The sequence below is a fragment of the Pseudorca crassidens genome, chromosome 1 (genome assembly GCF_039906515.1).
Source record: "Pseudorca crassidens isolate mPseCra1 chromosome 1, mPseCra1.hap1, whole genome shotgun sequence".
Classification (NCBI taxonomy): Eukaryota; Metazoa; Chordata; class Mammalia; order Artiodactyla; family Delphinidae; genus Pseudorca; species Pseudorca crassidens.
In genome coordinates this window covers 124566622-124584131 of record NC_090296.1, presented here as the reverse complement: position 1 = coordinate 124584131, position 17510 = coordinate 124566622, and the positions used below count along the sequence as shown (strand labels likewise).

The following is a 17510-nucleotide window of genomic DNA, read 5'->3' as shown; positions in this document are numbered from 1 at the left end:
TTAATGAACCTAGGAGTCATTCTTTACATCACCTTTTCCTCATTTTCCTTTGATTCTCCCTTTTAAAGAGTTCTCAGATCCAATTACTTGTCTCCATTTTTGTTGCTACCACCATCAGTTCCCAATTGGATCACTTCAGAGGATTCCTGATCAGACTCCTGCTTCTATTCCCTCATTCATAAAGCTTCTCTAGAGTGAGCTTTTACAAATTTGTTCTGATTATGTTGCTCCCCTGCTTAAGCTCTTCGCATGTCTTCCCACTGCTCCTACAGGTTGATGTCCTTACCATATTCTGCACGCCCTCTGTGATCTTGCCCTTGCTTTCCTCTTCAGTCATCTTGTTACTACACTTTTCCTCTCTGAGCTAATGCCCCACTAGTTGTCTTTCAGCCCCTAGTGCCGAGCAGACTCTTTCCTCATGACTTCCATATACATTTCCTCTGCCTGGAATGTTATTCCCACCCACACTTCAATTCCTGCAGGTCTCAGCCTGTGTGTCACTTTTAGATATGCTGTTCCTGACCAGCAAATTTAAAATAAGCCTCCTGGTTTTTCCTGCTCACAGAACTCTGGGTCTCCATCCCCCACTTTATTTGTTTAACATCTGTTATCTTAACTGGATTGTAAACATCATGAAGGCAGGGTCATGTCAGTTTTCTTCATTGTACGCTCTGTGTCTGGTTCAGTGCTTTAGCATCCATACTATATATGCAGTAGATATTTTTGAATGAATGAATGAGATAGGAAAATACAGTAAGTCAGCAAGATGTAGGCAATTTAGGGTAATATACAATTCCCAGTCCACTGGTATTTTTATGAGCTATATTATTGAGCCATCGAAACTTGACCATCTTTCTTGCTTAGTCCAGGGTGTAGTGTAGTGAGAATGAGAAAGATTATTTGATGATAATACAATATATTGTGAGAGAGCTGTTTGTAGGCAACTGAAGATGCTTTATTGGTTGATATAGTAAGAAGTATTCTTTGTGCCCCAGTCATCCACAAAGAAAATACTTCTACTTCTAGATGCCCATGGGTTGTTTCTGTCTGTATTGAGAGAACATTATCTTAAGAAACTGGTTTTAAATGTCAGCATTTTCTTTATCCCTCTCTTAGGGCTCTGTTCTTAGAATCCATTGCCCCTTTCCTTACCTCGAAAGGGGAGGATTATGATTGTTCAGTGTGGGCTGGTAAGCCTGTCTTTTTTTTTAATGTCATTATCAAGAATTTGACTATAATATAAAAATTTTATTTCTCATCTCTGTTTTTTGGATCATGTCATATGATTTAAGAATCATGTTGTGTGATTAATGTTACTTGTTGTCCCCTTAAGTACTGATTAATGGTATCTGTTGTCCCCTCAAAGCAATTAAGTGATCATCATAGACTGTGGGTGGGGAGGTTAGCTGGCAAACATTCTTGCAGGAACCTTCTAGTAAAACAAAAATTCTATAAATTGAATGCCTGAAGAGGCTGAGCTTAGGATACTGTTTGCTATACAACTTTGGCAATTGAAAATTTTTTTAAGTTGAAAATATTACTCTGCCCATGTATATGGCATTTTATCTTTAGATGACTCTTAGATTATTATTATTTTTTTAGTGTTCTTGGATTGTCTCAATATTCAGCAGCAACTCTTTGGAGGCAAAGAGCAATAAGCGCTTGGAATACATATTGATAAAATGATACGGTACAGAAGTAGAGTTGATAAAATGATACAGTACAAAAGTAGAATTGGCTACTTTTTTTAGGTGTAAATGCTACTGACAGTATATATTAAGGAAAAGCTTAGTAAGTGTATATTAAGGAAAAGTTTAATATGCATTAATATATACTTAGCTCACTTTTTGCATAGGTACTAGAACTACTTCTGTCTTGTGTTAGACATCCAACAAACATTTTTATAGCTATTATGTGCTTGTAGAAAATGTACTTTCTTTTGATCTACAAGTATGAAAACTTCCCTTCTTCCCTCCTGACAAGACTCTCCACCCCAAAATGAAGAGTGGGGTGCTAAAAGGGAAGGTGGTGGTTAGATAATTCGTGACTCAGTGTCATCTACAAATCTCCTCTTGCTAAAATGTTTCTCTTTAGCATTTCTGAAGTGTAAGGACCAATGAGTGTAACGAGTGTTAACTCATTAACAGATTACTAGACTTTGAGCAGTTCTGGAGGAGCCAAAATCCAAATGAGAACTTGGATCTTGTAATTCTGTTAAATCAGCAAGTGCTTATTTAAAGCTGACTATATACAAGATGCACTTTGAGCCCAGTGGGAAATTCAAAGAATTGGAGACAGATTTCTGAGTTTCAGGAACATAAGAGAATATACAAAGTTTAAAATCCCATGATTCTCCTCCCTAATTTAATTTTTTGGAGTGTTTTTCTTTCCTTCATATTAAACTTTTACTTTGAAAGTTCCCAGAAGTTGGGACAAGCAAGTAAGAGAGACAGTTGCCTAAATTCTTCAGGATGGGGGTAGTTACTACTTTATGATAGTGAATAATTTCACTGTAACTGTTTTTACTAATGGTCTACAGTAGAAGTTTTTAGATTGCTTACTTATGTGTAATTTGGTTTAGTCAACACAAGGATGCATTTGGTTAGCCAGAATGCAAAATTTGCTGGCTAGAATGGTCTTGGAAAGTTTTATGGGGCAGGGGGGAATATGGCATTTGGAAGAGTAGGCAGCAGTGGGAATCTCAGGCAAGGAAGGGAAAGGCATGGGCAAAGTCCCAGAGGACAAAAAAAATTTGTGGTAGATTCACTTTTCACCTAGACCTGATCAGTGGTCTTACCTTATGTATTTTCAAGATTACCACAGTTTTTCTTCTGTAATTACCATTCCTTTGATTTTATTTTTAAGCATGATATTTAATGATTTTTTTTAAAGATTCGAGCTCTTTTTTTAAAAAATAAATTTAGTTATTTATTTTTATTTATTTATTTTTGGCTGCATCGGGTCTTCGTTGCTGTGTGCGGGCTTTCTCTAGTTGTGGTGAGCGGGGGCTACTCTTTGTTGCGGTGCACAGGCTTCTCATTGCAGTAGCTTCTCTTGTTGCGGAGCATGGGCTTCAGTAGTTGTGGCACATGGGCTCAGTAGTTGTGGCTCGCAGGCTCCAGAGCACAGACTCAATAGTTGTGGCACACGGGCTTAGTTGCTCCGCGGCATGTGGGATCTTCCCAGACCTAGGGCTCGAACCCATGTCCCCTGCATTAGCAGGCGGATTCTTAACCACTGCACCACCAGGGAAGTCCTAATGTGTTTTAAAGTTTAACATTAAAGGAGGAATTACTTTGTTTGAGAAAGTGTTAAAAGGCTGAAGAATCTTGATCTAAATAATGATTTCCTAACAGAGATCTGGGAAATCCCCAGTAACTGTCGTTGGTTCAGAGAACAGTCCTCAGGACTGGGAAGAGAAATAGGGGAGTCCCAGAGAGGGGCTCCATGGTCAGAACCATTTGATCCTCAAAACAGAATGAAAAAAAATTTTAAGTATAAATATAAATGCAGATGTTCATTATTACAGATAGGGTAAAGTCACTCCTGTCAGAGGAAAAACTTTTGGCTGTGTAACATGATGGTGGAGAAATCTTTGGTTGAGTAGAACAGTTGAAGGCCATATAAGGAAATTTTTCTCCCCCATTTTCTCCCCCATTCTCTGGAATATTTAGGGCTAAGTTCTTAGTTTCTGATACCTTAAAAGTCTTCTGTTATTAAGAACTATTATTTAAAAAAAAAAAGACATTTAGATGATGACATCAGAATTTTAGAATTACCCATAGTCCTGTAACTCTTAACAACTATTTTCATTTTTGCATGTTATCTTCTAATCTTTACTTGTATGCATACTTTCTTAGTAATGGTACTTTAAAAATTGATGAAGAAGGAATACCAAGATCTAGAGAATTTTGTATGATTCCGTTTTCTTTTTAAGGTATGTGTTGGGTGGTGGAGCATTATGCATGGAACTACTCACAAAACAGGTGACTATTTTCTTATGGTATTCGTGTTTTTCAAACATAGAGTGTTTTAACTATGTAAATTAGATTCTAAGTGGACAAAGCTCTTTGTAATAGTACCTACTTTAACATAATTTTTGTTTTTTGCTAAAAGCACCTACTTTTAATAATGAAAGCTTTTTAAACCAGTAAAATGACATTGTACTTGCTGCTTAATCTATGCTAGGATGGGCAATAAGAGTGATGTATATTTAAAGTTGTAATTTGCTCATTTTTAGCACTTCGAATGTTGGTTTGCTTTGCTTCGTTTTTTGTGAGATTTTGGAAATGGTCCAACTTTACTTTTACTCTTTGACCACAAACTTCTTAACATTAATTTGCTGTTATTGAGTCATTATATGCCATTTTCTTAAGCTTTCCTAACTGGGAATCAAGAATACCACTGTGTTTTAAAAAAGTGTTTTCTTCTTTCTGTAGGGCTGGAGCAGTGCCTATTCAATAGAATCGGTCATCATGCAAATCAATGCCACCTTAGTCAAAGGCAAAGCCAGAGTGCAGTTTGGCGCAAATAAGGTACTTTTATTAAGAATGTCACATAAACTATAAGATATATTTCCTGTTATCTTATGAGGAGGCTTCTTTCTATTCTCTTAGTCTTTGTTATTTCTACTATAGTTAAATATGTCTATAATTTGAAATTTATTCTTGGTTTATATATACTAATAAGTAAAAAAATTATATGTAGTTGTAAGTTTCCAAAAATTGAGATCATGTTGTAATAGTTAATTCCCAGTGAGCATATATGTGCTAGGCTGTAATCTAAACTTTTTATTTGTATTAACTTTCAGTCCTCTTAATAACCTAAAAGTAGGTAGTGTTATTGTCCTCATTTTGTAGATGAGGAAACTGAAGCACACAGAAGTTAGTAACTCGTCTAAGGTCACAGGTGGCAGAGTGAGGATTGGAACCAGACTTTCTGGCCGTTAGTCTCTGCTCTTAACCACTGAGTTCTTTTCTTTATTCACTTACTATATCAGAAATATCTTTTCATGTCTAATTGTAGTTATCTATAAACACTTAAGTGGACACTTAAGGATGTACTCTGAAGTTAGTATGTTTTGGAAAAATATGTGATGGAAATCATCCTGACCTGACATTTAAAAAAATCTGGATGTTCCTAAAGTTTCTTGTGAATTTTGTATTAAATGCCTATCCAAATAGTACTAAATCTAAATAGGTATTTATAACTGTATTGCACATCAAATCGTGAGCCCACTAGAATCTTAACTCACAGGGGAAGCAAAAAATTGAAAAGGCTGTTTTACAGAATTATATACTTGGGATAATATTATAAAATAACTTACTTTTAGCTTTTTAAACAGCTATTTCTTTGCATTAGAACAAAGTACCATTTTGTATAAAATCTAGAAGTTAATTGAAAAGTAGTGAATTGCTTATAACTACATTTAACTAGTGTTTCTTAACGGTGTATGTATTTTAGGTATTTTAAATGTGGCAATAGAATGATGTGTTAGAACATCAAAACTTTGTTTTTCTAAATGACAATTTATGCTCACTATACAATACAAATAGAAATAAATACAAACTAAAAAAGTCGTCTGTAATTTGAGTGTCTAGAAATACTATTAGCATTTTGGTGTACTTCCAGTCTTTTAAATTTTCTTCCTGGCATTTATTTATATGTAGAACTTGATGTTAAATTTCATCATTTTTTTTTTTAATTAGCGTGTTTTTCCCATTAAGAGAAAATACAAAAAGCTTAGAACAGTGATTTTTTTTTTGAGTAATTGAAAGACCATTTTTACCAATAACTCACACTGTAAACTTACCTCTCTGGGCATCTGTATCTTTACCTGAAATACAATTGATCTGGATATTTTAAGTTTCTTCCAGTTTTAACATTCTGTAATAACAATACGCTATCTTTGTTCAGTGCTGTAATTCCCTTGGAATCAATCAATTTCAATATAATTGCCTTAAACCTTTACATTTTCATAATTGCAGTTTTGTTAGCAAGTAAATATAACCATTTTATATAGAGTGCCAAGTTAGGCAGCTAAATATGTTTGCATATTAGAGTATGTCTTAGAAGGTGAATTTTTTTAATTGTCAAGGTGAAACCTTACCCTTCTATTTTTTTTTCTTATTAAGAAATATTTGTCAGTTAAGAATGTAGAAACTTTGCATGATGTAATATGAGTGTTACCTTCCCTTCTACTCAGCAGGGAATAGTCTGAATGTTAACTTTAAAAATACTACTATCAAAAAAGTAAGGTGCTAAATGGTGTTAAAAATACGCTACCATTTGTGTAAGAGGGATAGACAAGGACATATTATAGATGTGCTTTTATAAGCAGAGAATATCTCTGGAAGGATATTCAAGAAAATGCTAATAACGATTATTTCTGACAAGGGAGTGTTGAAATATTGAGGGGGCAGGTTAGAATTGGGAGGGAGACTTTACTGTAAATCATTTGTGCTATTTGAATTTCTTTTTGCCATACAACTATTCAGAAATATTTAAAATATAAAAAAATACTGTCAGCTATTGGTTCAAAATAAATGAGTTTGTACCCTAAAAAAACTTATTAAAATGAGATAAATATACGTAAGTACTGAAAAACAGAAAAAGTTGCCCATCCACACACATGAAATTTGGAGATAGGGTCAGATTGATAGAGCTGAGGCTCTGCAGCTATGCCTGGGACAGAAGGATCTTGGCAAAGCTGGTTTTCTTATTCAGTTAACATGGAATAGAATATAGACTGTAACATTAACTCTAGGCTATAGTAGTGAGAAAGCCTTCTAAAGTAGAGGTCTGATCATATGACTTTTAGCAGGAATTGGGGGTTTAGATAGGCAAGACAGTGCCTTCTAAGAAGCTTCTGTTCACTGTTTGGAGGGTAATGGTAGTTGAGCTAAATAGTGAAGTCCTAGAGCACACAGCCCTAACTAGCTATTTCTATCATCAGGAAAGGCATCTGTCTTCTCTACAGCCCATAGACCTCCAGTTATTTACCTATAGGATCCCCTAGTCAGTGATCACATTCAGATGAGAGAACTGATTTTTTTTTTTTTTCCCTGGGGGAAGTTGTTACCTATACTAAGCACTCCAGTCTTCTATTATAAATGAGCGAGACTGGTCAGCCGAATCTGGGAACCTTGAATAATCCCGAGATTCTCCAAGGGGACTAAAGTGGTTTCATGTTAGTTGTATCCACAGTTCTCGTCAGCAGCAGATACAATCTTCAGAGGAAAGCATTTCTAATTTAAGCCTGTAAGATTCTCAAAGATTAAGATCAAGCAAATACGAATTCAGTGAAAGATGACAAGCACATAAGTAGACAACCTAACATACATGAGAACTGGCAGAAACAATGAATAAGAGATACATATTCCCAAAGACTTGAGGTTTTGGAATTAGCAGATACTAGAATTTTGAGAAAATGAATAATTATATGTAAAATCTAGTGTAAAGAAAAAAGAATCATAAAATTGAGCAAATGATAAGACCAGGAATGATGAGACAGATCTGAAAAAGAATGAAATAGAATTTATAGAAATGAAAAATGTTGAAATGAGAAACAATAGATTAGACATCAGAAGAGGGAATTAATTGATTAGAAGAAATAACTCAATGTTGCACAGAGAGACCTGGGGATAGACAGTACAGCAGAAGTTAAGAGGTAGAGATCAGAATGAGGTCTAAAACATGTCTTATTCGAATCCCAGGAGGAGATAATAAAATTATATTAAAGAGAGAAATAGAAACCAGAAAGTGAAGTTGTAGAAGCAGGCCCAAATAAATAAGTCATAACAAATAAAAATGGACTAAAGTTACCAGTTAGTTCAAATTAAAAAGTGGTCTTGGGCTTCCCTGGTGGCGCAGTGGTTGAGAGTCCGCCTGCCGATGCAGGGGACACGGGTTCGTGCCCCGGTCTGGGAAGATCCCACATGCTGCGGAGCCACTAGGCCTGTGAGTCATGGCCGCTGAGCCTGCGCGTCCGGAGCCTGTGCTCCGCAGCGGGAGAGGCCACAACAGTGAGAGGCCCGCGTACCGCAAAAAAAAAAAAAAAAGTGGTCTCTAAGAAGTGTATTTGTTTATTTATTTTTATTAAAAAATTTTTTTGAAGTATAGGTGATTTACAATGTTGTGTTAATTTCTTTTGTGTTAATTTTTTCCTGTACAGCAAAGTGACTCATTTATACATATGTAAATATATTATTTTTTATATTCTTCTACATTATGGTTTGTCACAAGAAGTATATTTAAAATGTAAGGATACAAAGAGATTGAAAAAAAAATTTTTTTTAAAGAACGATAAAGATAGGCCAGTATAGGCATACCTTGGAGCTATTATGGGTTCAGTGCCAGACTACTACTTCGATAAAGCCAGTATCACAATAAAGCAAGTCACATGAACTTTTTGATTTCCAAGTGCATACAAAATTTACACTGTACTGCAGTCTATTAAGTGTGCAATAGCCTTATGTCTAAAAAACAATGTACATGCCATAATTAAAAAAAACTTTACTGCTAAAAAATGCTAACATTTACAACATCATCTGAGTATTCAGTGAGTTGTAATAGTAACACCAGAGATCACTGATCCCAGATCACTGTAACAGATATAGCAATGAAAAAGTTTGTGTCACATTTTGGTAATTCAAAATATTTCAGACACACAAAATGAGCCAGTGCTGCTGGGAAAAATGGAGCCTATAGACCTGCTCGACGCAGGGTTGCCAGAAACTTCAAATTGTAAAAAAGGCAATATCTGCTAGGTGCAGTAAAGTGAAGTGCAATAAAATGAGGTTTGCCTGTATACACTAACAAAAAGATGATGTAGCTGCACTATCAAACAATTTGATTTTGGAACAGAAAGCATTAGCAACTACTTAATGATGAAAGTCTCATTTAACTAGGAGGATATAATTTTTTACTTTGTCATGCTACCTATCATTTGTTGAGAGGAAAAAGCAGGGGACAGTGACTGACAACAATAGGCTGTACATTAATTTTCTTGTATAACCTTAAGGATATACAAGGAAACTAATAACAGTATTTAATTTGGATAGAAGAAGGAAGGTGGATAGGGGAGGAACTGGGTGGTTTCAGGACAGGTAGGAAGGAGAGTTGTTACTTAGAATATGTTTATACATTTATTCTTATGCTGTGTGAATTTATTTAAAAATTCTGTGACATAATATAATAGGTGTGTACCACTATGGAGAATGCTTATGATGTATTAACTGGAAGTTAAGATGTAGGCCAGTTGTACTCATGGGGATAAAATTAATGCTAAACTTGGCCCCTTAAAAGAGGTTCTGATCTAGAGGTTAACAAAAGAAGACTCCTTTAGTAATGGCTTGATGCCACTTGGACATTCTTTAGATTTTTAACTCAAAATGTCATTCATATGTGTAGTCCTTAAAGCCTAATGTTTCCTTACCTGAAGGTAATATTTTGTAGTTCTTTTTTTTTTTTTTTGATGGAAGTTATGAGGAAGAGTTTTTCTACTTGCATCCAAATAGCATCCTTTAACTTTATTCATAAAGCCTTGTACTTGTGCAGTGGTAGGAGGACTTATAAAAATGAACTGTGAATTTTGTAGATCTTTCCTAGAGAACAGTTATGGTTTTGTTGTCCCTCTAAAATGGTAGAGAATAATGAAATTGAGAAATTTATTTTGGAAATGGAAATATAACTTAGTTTCCTGTGTTCTTTTAAGTACAGCAGTGATGCATCCATAAATTATTTGTAATGATTTTCATCTACTTATAGTTTTGATATAAAATGTATAATTCTCTTTCAGAATCAATATAATCTAGCAAGAGCCCAACAATCCTATAATTCCATTGTACAGATACATGAGAAAAATGGTATGTTTAGTTAAATAAGTATTTATTGCCATTTATGAAATTTTACATAATGTACTGTTGATATTTATCATGTTTTATTCTTCTGTTTTTGCTTTAATTTCTTACAAAGTACAGCCACTACAGTGAAAAACTTTAACCTGAGGATACACAGTGTTTCATTCAAAATCTTTGTATCCTAAATACTTGGGCTGCGAACCTCTGAGTCAGAGTCAAGATTTTTGAGTAGATTGAGGAATGGATCACTTTACTCACTTGAAATGTATGGTATTAGGATAGGAATTGAGTTAAAGGCAACTCTAAAGGTGGAGTTCTTGCTGTTAATACTGAGTAAATGCAATCAGGATCATGAACCAGTTTCTGAAACATCTTCAGACTACTTAATGCTTTTTGACAATTGTACACATTTATTTATTCAAGTAAAAAAGTACTGATTTCAGTTTATACTTAAGAATATTTGAGTTGTATATTTTAAAAAAATATTAAAATATCTTTCAAAACTTTATTGGCCTTTTAAAATTTTGCTTATTTTCACAATGCATGTTTGGAGCTTTTGTCTCTAATAGTGAGGCAATAAACAAGTAGACCTGGAATCAGAAGACCTATTATCAAGTGGCATTTGTGTCACCCATTAGCTAATGGGTAATTAGTCCCATTACCGCTCAGCCTCAGTTTCCTCATCTCTAAAATTGGCATGATGTCTGTCTTGCCGAACATGAGGAAAAAGCGAGTAGTGTGTACACACAGCATTTTATAACCAAGTGCTGATATTCGTGGTAGCTGGGGTAGTGAAACTGATGCTTTTTTGTGCAGAGTAAGTAAATTGATAGGAAGTAGTTTTCTTCAGGAGTATTTACAGTAAAGTGTTCTTTACTTTGCTAGAATGTGGTAGTTTGTGACTTAGGATTTGTGTTTTGTGTGTGCTCACTTTTATTTTAATGACAGAGCAAACTTGCCACTTTTGCAGTGACTGCTTACTTCTGGAAGAGTAGTATTCAGAACAATTTTCAAGCTTCTGAAGAGGGAAATGATAAAAAACTTGAGGACAAAGCTGGGTTTTCATAATAATAATCTCCAGCACCCTAAATTAACAGACCCAAAGACTCCTGTATGCTACTTCATTAACCACGTGGATGCTTCACAAATCTTGGTATATTCATACTGTTCCAATGGCAATTTCGTACCAAGCAGTACTTAATCTCATTTGCCTTTTTAGAGAGAGCTTATATTTTTGTTGAGCTTAGAAACATATTTTTTTCTTATTTTTTGTTAAATTAGATGTTGTAGTCAGCATTCAAAAATGTTTATGGAAACTGTATTTGAGAAAGTGTGGGTGTGTGTATAATTAGCTATGGTGAAAGAGCAATAGATTCAGATTCAGGAGATGGCTTCTAGTATCTTCTGCTAAATCTGATCTTGGGCTTACTTAATCAGTGCACCTGCTGAGATGGCACCCTCACTGGTAAAATGACATCACTGCCTGATGACAGTCCAAGTTCCTCTTATTCTAAAATACCAGGATTTTGTTTGGGGGATAGCTATTTTCAGTGTGTTTTCCTTTCAAATACTGAATTGAAATGAAATATAAAACCTAGCTTGTTGCCTAATATTTCCACACTGTTCTCTTTTGGTAGAAATGCCATTAATATAGAGATCTTATATTGAAAACTCAAGTACAGTTTATTCATAGAAAATAACTTTATATTGTGAACATAAATATCAAAATGCTATGTTACCAACCCAAGTGTAAGTTTAATTTTTACAGTAGTTTACAGAGGAAAATTATGGGTAGAGAAAGTATCTAACCTTGGTAAAATGCCATTGCTCTTAGTTGGTTTAAGAATTAAAATATTTTAACTGTTTTTTTCCCCATTCTTTTTCAGGCTGGTACACCCCTCCAAAGGAAGATGGCTAAATGTGTTGACTTTTGTATGTTTGGACCAATGTTGCTTTAAAGAAAATCTTTCCAACATGCAGACACAAGCTTTGAGTGCCCCTATAACAGCAGTACCGAAGATGTTAGCTAATAGATATTTTAGTGGATAATCTGTCAACTGATCCAGTATAAGTTACAGCCTTTCCATTTTTCTCATTTTAGGTACCTTGGACTGAGCAGTGGGGCCTTTACTATATTTTTCCTGATAAATACACATACTGGCCACTCCTTATCTCTTTCTTTGAAAGGTGAAATGTGTTAAGCAGACAAGTCAGCATCAGGTTACTGAAGTTGCAACTTGAGGGCAACTTGCCCATTTTGAGCTCATGTGTTATGAGGATTTGCAATATATTGTTCCATTTAAAGCCAATAAAAGTTTAATTGATGTTTAATATTGGTTTAGAAAATTTAAGATGTTCTAAATCACAGTAGCTTTTTCAGGTTAAAACCATTTTATGATATTGCCAAAATAATGACAGGAAACATTAAACTGTTAAGATTTTTTTTTTTTTTATGGCTATGAAGATCTGAATTGTTTTTCCAAGATTTGCTCTTTAGTAAGTTGTACTTTTTAGGCAAAGCAAAGCAAGGCTGTGCCAATTCAGGCTTGTAAGTAGTCATTTCCACTGGGGCATCAGAGTCTTGCTGGGCTGAATCTGCTTCTTGTTGGTTCAATATTTACTATGAAGAAGAGCTTGAAGTATAGAGCTTGAAGTTATTTTAAATACTAAGTCATTTTACGTTTCCATTTTATTAACGGGATGTTGCAATCAGTTGTAAACTAATAAACTTATAAAGTGATTGGCACAAAGACTCTTTGAACAAAAACTGCACAGTTAAGTACAAAAAGTATCTAATTTGGAGACCTAAAGTTTTTGCTATAGTCATAACAATGGCTTTTACATTGAAAGACTAATAGGAACTCTACATATATTAATTCTTTTATAAAACCTGACTTAAATCAGTGTACTCTCCATTTTATTGCCTTACCAGAATCAGTCCTGTTGGGTTGGTAGTAGATTTTTTTATATACCCAAATTTGATTTAAAAGTAAACTCTAGTTATTAAGCACTTTTAAAAAGAAATCCAGAAGCACATTTTTTCTGCACAAACCAATTACAAAGTTCAAAAGTGTTTCTTATGCTTTGAGACTCAGTTTTTAACTTTGTAAACCACATCTGAGAGACTTGGCACTTCTGCATTATTGTGTTTAATTTCCTTTTTTTTTTTTTTCTATTTTGGTTAAGAAGACAGTAGAAAAAGATTTTCTGGCATTCTTGTTCACTTGGTTACATTTGTGTAAAGTTATGATCGCCAGTTGCTCAGATAAGTGACAAGGAAGAATTCTTTAAAGCATTAAAGTTCCTTAAACCTAAGGCTAAATCTTGAATACATTATTGAATTCTTTAATATCCTGATGGCTAGCAGATTGACAGCTGCACATTCGGCATGCTTTGTTTGTTTTTTTTTGGTTTTTGGTTTTTTGGGGACTTTATTTTTCATTGCAGATTTATTTGGCAATGTACAGTAAATTTTGTAAACTTGCATCAAGTTTATGAATAAAGAACCATTTAAAAAATAACTTTGTCACTTTTCCCTCATAAAAGGTAGTCTTTGCTTCAAGTTTCTACAGGCTGTTGGGTTTCTGGAATAGGATTATATATGGTGGGATGGGGTGAGAGGCTTGAGGGGAAGAGAGGCAGATTGATTTCACAAGAGAAAGCTAGAGAATCCAGAATTGGTGTGTATAGACTTGGAATACTCAGGGCTTCCTCAACCTGTTCCCTCTCCCACACTTATTTTTTAATATAAATTCAAGTGCTACTTTCTTTATGGCTGTCCCTAGTTCTCCAGGTTACAGTAATCTGCTCCCTCTTTAGTATACCCATAGCCTCTTACACAATTGTCAGTTTATCTCACATACAAGAAGTCCAGAGGTAGGAAAATTCTAGGCATGGTACCTCTGCTGCTTTGAGATTTTTCCATGTTGGTTTCATCTTTGGATAGACTGTTGTCTTGGATGTGCAGCCACCTTAATCCATCCAGAGGTAGATAATGGTCCTGTTGTCTAGTGTCTCCTTAGGAAGTGAGGAGCTCTTTAGAAGTCCCCCCCCACCCCCAAAGCATTATTGCCTCTCACTTTTCCTTGGCTAGAACTCGGGCCTGTGTCTACCCCTAAACTAATGGCTGGTGAAAAGAATGAGACCTTCATGATTAATATGGACCAGTGGTTCTCAAGTTATGATTTGGAGAAAGCTGGAGGCTCCTGAGACCCTTCTAGGAGGTTTTTAAGATCAAAACAATTCTCTTAACACTAAAGCATTATTTGCTATTTTCACTCTCATTCTTTTACAAGTGTACAGTGGAGTTTTCCAGAGGCTACGTGATGTGATAGACGTGATATTGCAACAGATTGAATTCAGAAGCAGATCAAGCTGTCTTCTATTAAGCCAGAAATTAGAGGTTTGCAAGATGTAAAGATGCTACACTTATTCAATATTGGAGGGGGAGAGTGGTGGAGATTTGGTAAAGTTATTTTTTCATAAGTTATTTTGTTTATGTGTCATGAATTTTAAGTGAATTAATATTACAATGTTTTAATTAAAAAAAATAAAATTTATTTATTTTTGGCTGCGTTGGGTCCTCGTTGCTGCATGTGGGCTTTCTTTTAGTTGCGGCGAGCAGGGGCTACTCTTCGTTGCGGTCCGCGGACTTCTTGTTGCGGTGGCTTCTCGTTGAGGAGCACCGGCTCTAGGCGCGTGGGCTTCAGTAGTTGTGGCTGGCAGGCTCTAGAGCACAGGCTCAGTAGTTGTGGCACGGGCTTAGTTGCTCAGAGGCGTGTGGGATCTTCCTGGACCAGGGCTTGAACCCGTGTCCCCTGCATTGGCAGGGGGGTTCTTAACCACTGTGCCACCAGGGAAGCCCCCAGTGTTTTAATTTTTAATGTAAATATAAATAGTCATAACCCATCTAAAGAAGCTCTTTAGTGTTGCCAATATTTAAGATTGTGAAGCAGTCCTGAGGCCAAAATGTTTGAGACCAGCTTGTTTAGACCAGCCAAATTTACCAGTCAAGAGCTGGGCATCAGATCAGGCCCTTGTTAGCCAGGAAGCGGCAAGAGGAATAGATGTTAGCTGGGGATACAGCAGTATCTGCTGTGCTTACATTCCTTCTATCTGTGATTCTCAAGCTGGGTTTGCATCACGGGAAAGCTTAAATCACAGTAAAGCTGAAACTACGATTGCTGGGCCCCACCCCCAAGTGTTTAAGTAGGCCTGGGGTGAGGACCGAGAATACGCCAAACAATTTCTCAGGTGAATCTGATGCTACTAGCAGGGAACTAGTGTTTGGGGGCGTGCTTTCATAGCAATGGTAGGTGCTCTTTAAGCCGTTGAACACATTCAGCACTTGAGGGCTGCACGGTGTTGAATAAAGGTGGTGATTTTCACAGTTTATCTTAAAGCAGATACTGCCAGTTCAAAAATTGGACTCATGCGGTTAACAGGCATTGGGACTGTGAAGACCCATTATTTAGTCTGTGCCTTCCAGAACTCATGAATTAGAAAAAGACCTGTACCGACAAAGAAAATACCGCTGCAAGTGCAGTGAGAGGCACAGAAGGAGGTGGATGTGGTTCGACTGTGGAAAGCCTCCTGGAAAGTTCCAGGAGGATTACACGACGCGTGGCCACCACCTCCAAGCACCTGCCGCCGCTCCCAGACCAGCGCCGGAAACGCTTTGGCTTGGAGTCACGTGGGTGCCTCCTCAGCGGCACCACCTCCCCTGACCGGCCGGAAGTGGCGCGCGCGCCTGCTCAGTACGCGCACGGCCCGGCCTACGCCGCTCCCTCGGAGCCGCCGTACTGCTTCCCCGTCGGGTTGGTGAGGCATGGAGCCGGTGGGCGGTGGCGGTGGCGGTGATCGCCGCGGCTCCTCCCCCGCAGACCCGCGAAGCACCTTCGTGTTGAGTAACCTAGCGGAGGTGGTGGAGCGTGTCCTCACCTTCCTGCCCGCCAAGGCGTTGCTGCGGGTGGCCGGGTGAGGGGAGAGGAGGCGGGAAGCTTACCTCGGGACTTGCCTGGGCTGGCGGGGTGGGCGGATACCGTCGGGACCCAGGGATGACCCGGGCTCCCTATCCCTACCCCTGCCCCAGGTGGTGGCCCCATAAGCTAGGTACCCCGGCCGTAGTGCTCCCGGGGACCTTTCCCAGAGGAGCCAGGTTTTCTCTGCCCCCGGCTCTCCCTCCGAACCGGCGCCCGACGCCTCCCCCTCCCGGGGACTTTGGATCCCGCAGGAATCTCCTGCAGTTGCGCTAATGGGTGGTGGGGGCCGGTGGTTTGTGAGCCGCGGGAGAGAGGGAAGTGAACGTCCGTTCACAGCCCTTTGTGCGTTTGCGTCCCCAGCGTGTGTCGCTTATGGAGGGAGTGTGTGCGCAGAGTGTTGCGGACCCATCGGAGTGTGACCTGGATCTCCGCGCGCTTGGCGATTGCCGGCCACCTGGAGGAGCATTGCTTGGTCCGCGTGGTAGCTGAAAAGCTTGAGGTAAGTAAGAAGGGGTGTTGTGTACAGTCCTTTGCAGGGTTGGTGGGTCAGTCGTTGAGAACTAAATGCAACAATTTTGTATATGGCGTTACTTTTTGTAATCTAGACAGGTTTTTCTCGTGACATGAAAAGATTTTGTAAACATCAGTTTTAATGACTATATTGTAAGGATGTGCCATGGCTGCTTTGACCGTTCTTCACATATTGGGCACTTTATGTATCCAGATTGCCACTGTTATGAAAATGCTGTTTAGAACCATCCTTTTACCTGCTTTCCTTGTCACTGTTTTGCAGGGGTGGTAACTGAAGGCTCTCTATTGCATAGTGTCACATAAAAATGCCAAGAACCAATACTTAAACCCCAAAATTTCAATCCCTGGTCCTGTTTAAAATTATATGTTTAGTATAATCTAAATTATTAAAAGCAAAAAAGGAAGAACAGAAAAGAAATAAGCCAAAATGCTAGCAACAGTTTCCTTTGGGGGTAGAAGTGTGTGTGTGTGTGTGTGTGTGTGTGTGTGTGTACACTGTGTTTTTAAAAACTTTTTCTTTTCCTTCAGATTTTTACCACTGCAAGTATTATTTTTATTTAGCTTTAAAAGTTTATATATTGCAAAGGCTGTTAAAGCCAGGCAGACATAGGTGTGAACCCAGCTTTGGCACATACTAGCTGTGTGACTTTGAAAATGTTACCTAAACCCTCTGAGCCTGTAAAATGAAAAGAAAATAATGCCGTTTACACTCTTACAGAGTTGTAAGGATTAAATAATGAAAAGTTAACCCATGTAACATTACCTACAGTGCCAGGAATATAATGTTTTCAATAATTGAAAGTATTATTCTCTATTAATATCATTACTAAAATTCATATACTAATACCCTTAAAGAAATTTATACATTGTAGAAAACTCTAGTGTGGAGACAAAAACATGAAAACCTTGTCCAGATCATTCATGCTCTTTTTCTTTGTGTTTGCCAAATTATCTAGTAGACATGATACTTTATAGCCATAAAGAAAGTTGATTTAGCATTTTTACTAGAAATATTTTAAAATCCACTGAAAATTTTATAAGACATCTTGTCATTTGGAACTTCTTTAAATGAGGTTCTAGTTGTCTTCTATTTTGCTTTGAGAACATTTCATGTTGATGATTGCCACTGTCACTTCTA

At 37.2% G+C, this 17510-nt stretch overlaps 2 protein-coding genes across 10 annotated transcripts in view; both read left to right on the top strand.

Annotated features, from left to right (window-relative positions):
- The window catches only part of UBE2Q2 (ubiquitin conjugating enzyme E2 Q2), a 70240-nt gene extending 58049 nt beyond the window's left edge, over positions 1-12191 (top strand). For 6 of the 7 annotated variants that reach the window (XM_067755136.1, XM_067755109.1, XM_067755145.1 and 3 more), the window contains 4 exons: positions 3938-3986; positions 4440-4535; positions 9800-9866; positions 11747-11914. In XM_067755136.1, the coding sequence (XP_067611237.1) occupies positions 3938-3986; positions 4440-4535; positions 9800-9866; positions 11747-11778 (244 nt within the window). In that variant the 3' untranslated portion in view covers positions 11779-11914. Of the gene's footprint in view, positions 1-3937; positions 3987-4439; positions 4536-9799; positions 9867-11746 lie in introns of all 7 variants that reach the window. The other variant, XM_067755098.1, reaches the window with a different exon arrangement.
- Positions 12192-15580: 3389 nt separating this feature from the next.
- FBXO22 (F-box protein 22) overlaps positions 15581-17510 on the top strand; it is a 30380-nt gene continuing 28450 nt past the window's right edge. The window contains exons 1-2 of one of the 3 annotated variants that reach the window (XM_067754940.1): positions 15581-15676; positions 16202-16340. Coding sequence is in view for 1 of the 3 variants with exons in the window: in XM_067754929.1 (XP_067611030.1) it covers positions 15688-15836; positions 16202-16340 (288 nt within the window). In the remaining 2 variants the exon portion in view is untranslated. Of the gene's footprint in view, positions 15837-16201; positions 16341-17510 lie in introns of all 3 variants that reach the window. The other 2 variants (XM_067754929.1, XM_067754949.1) reach the window with 2 other exon arrangements.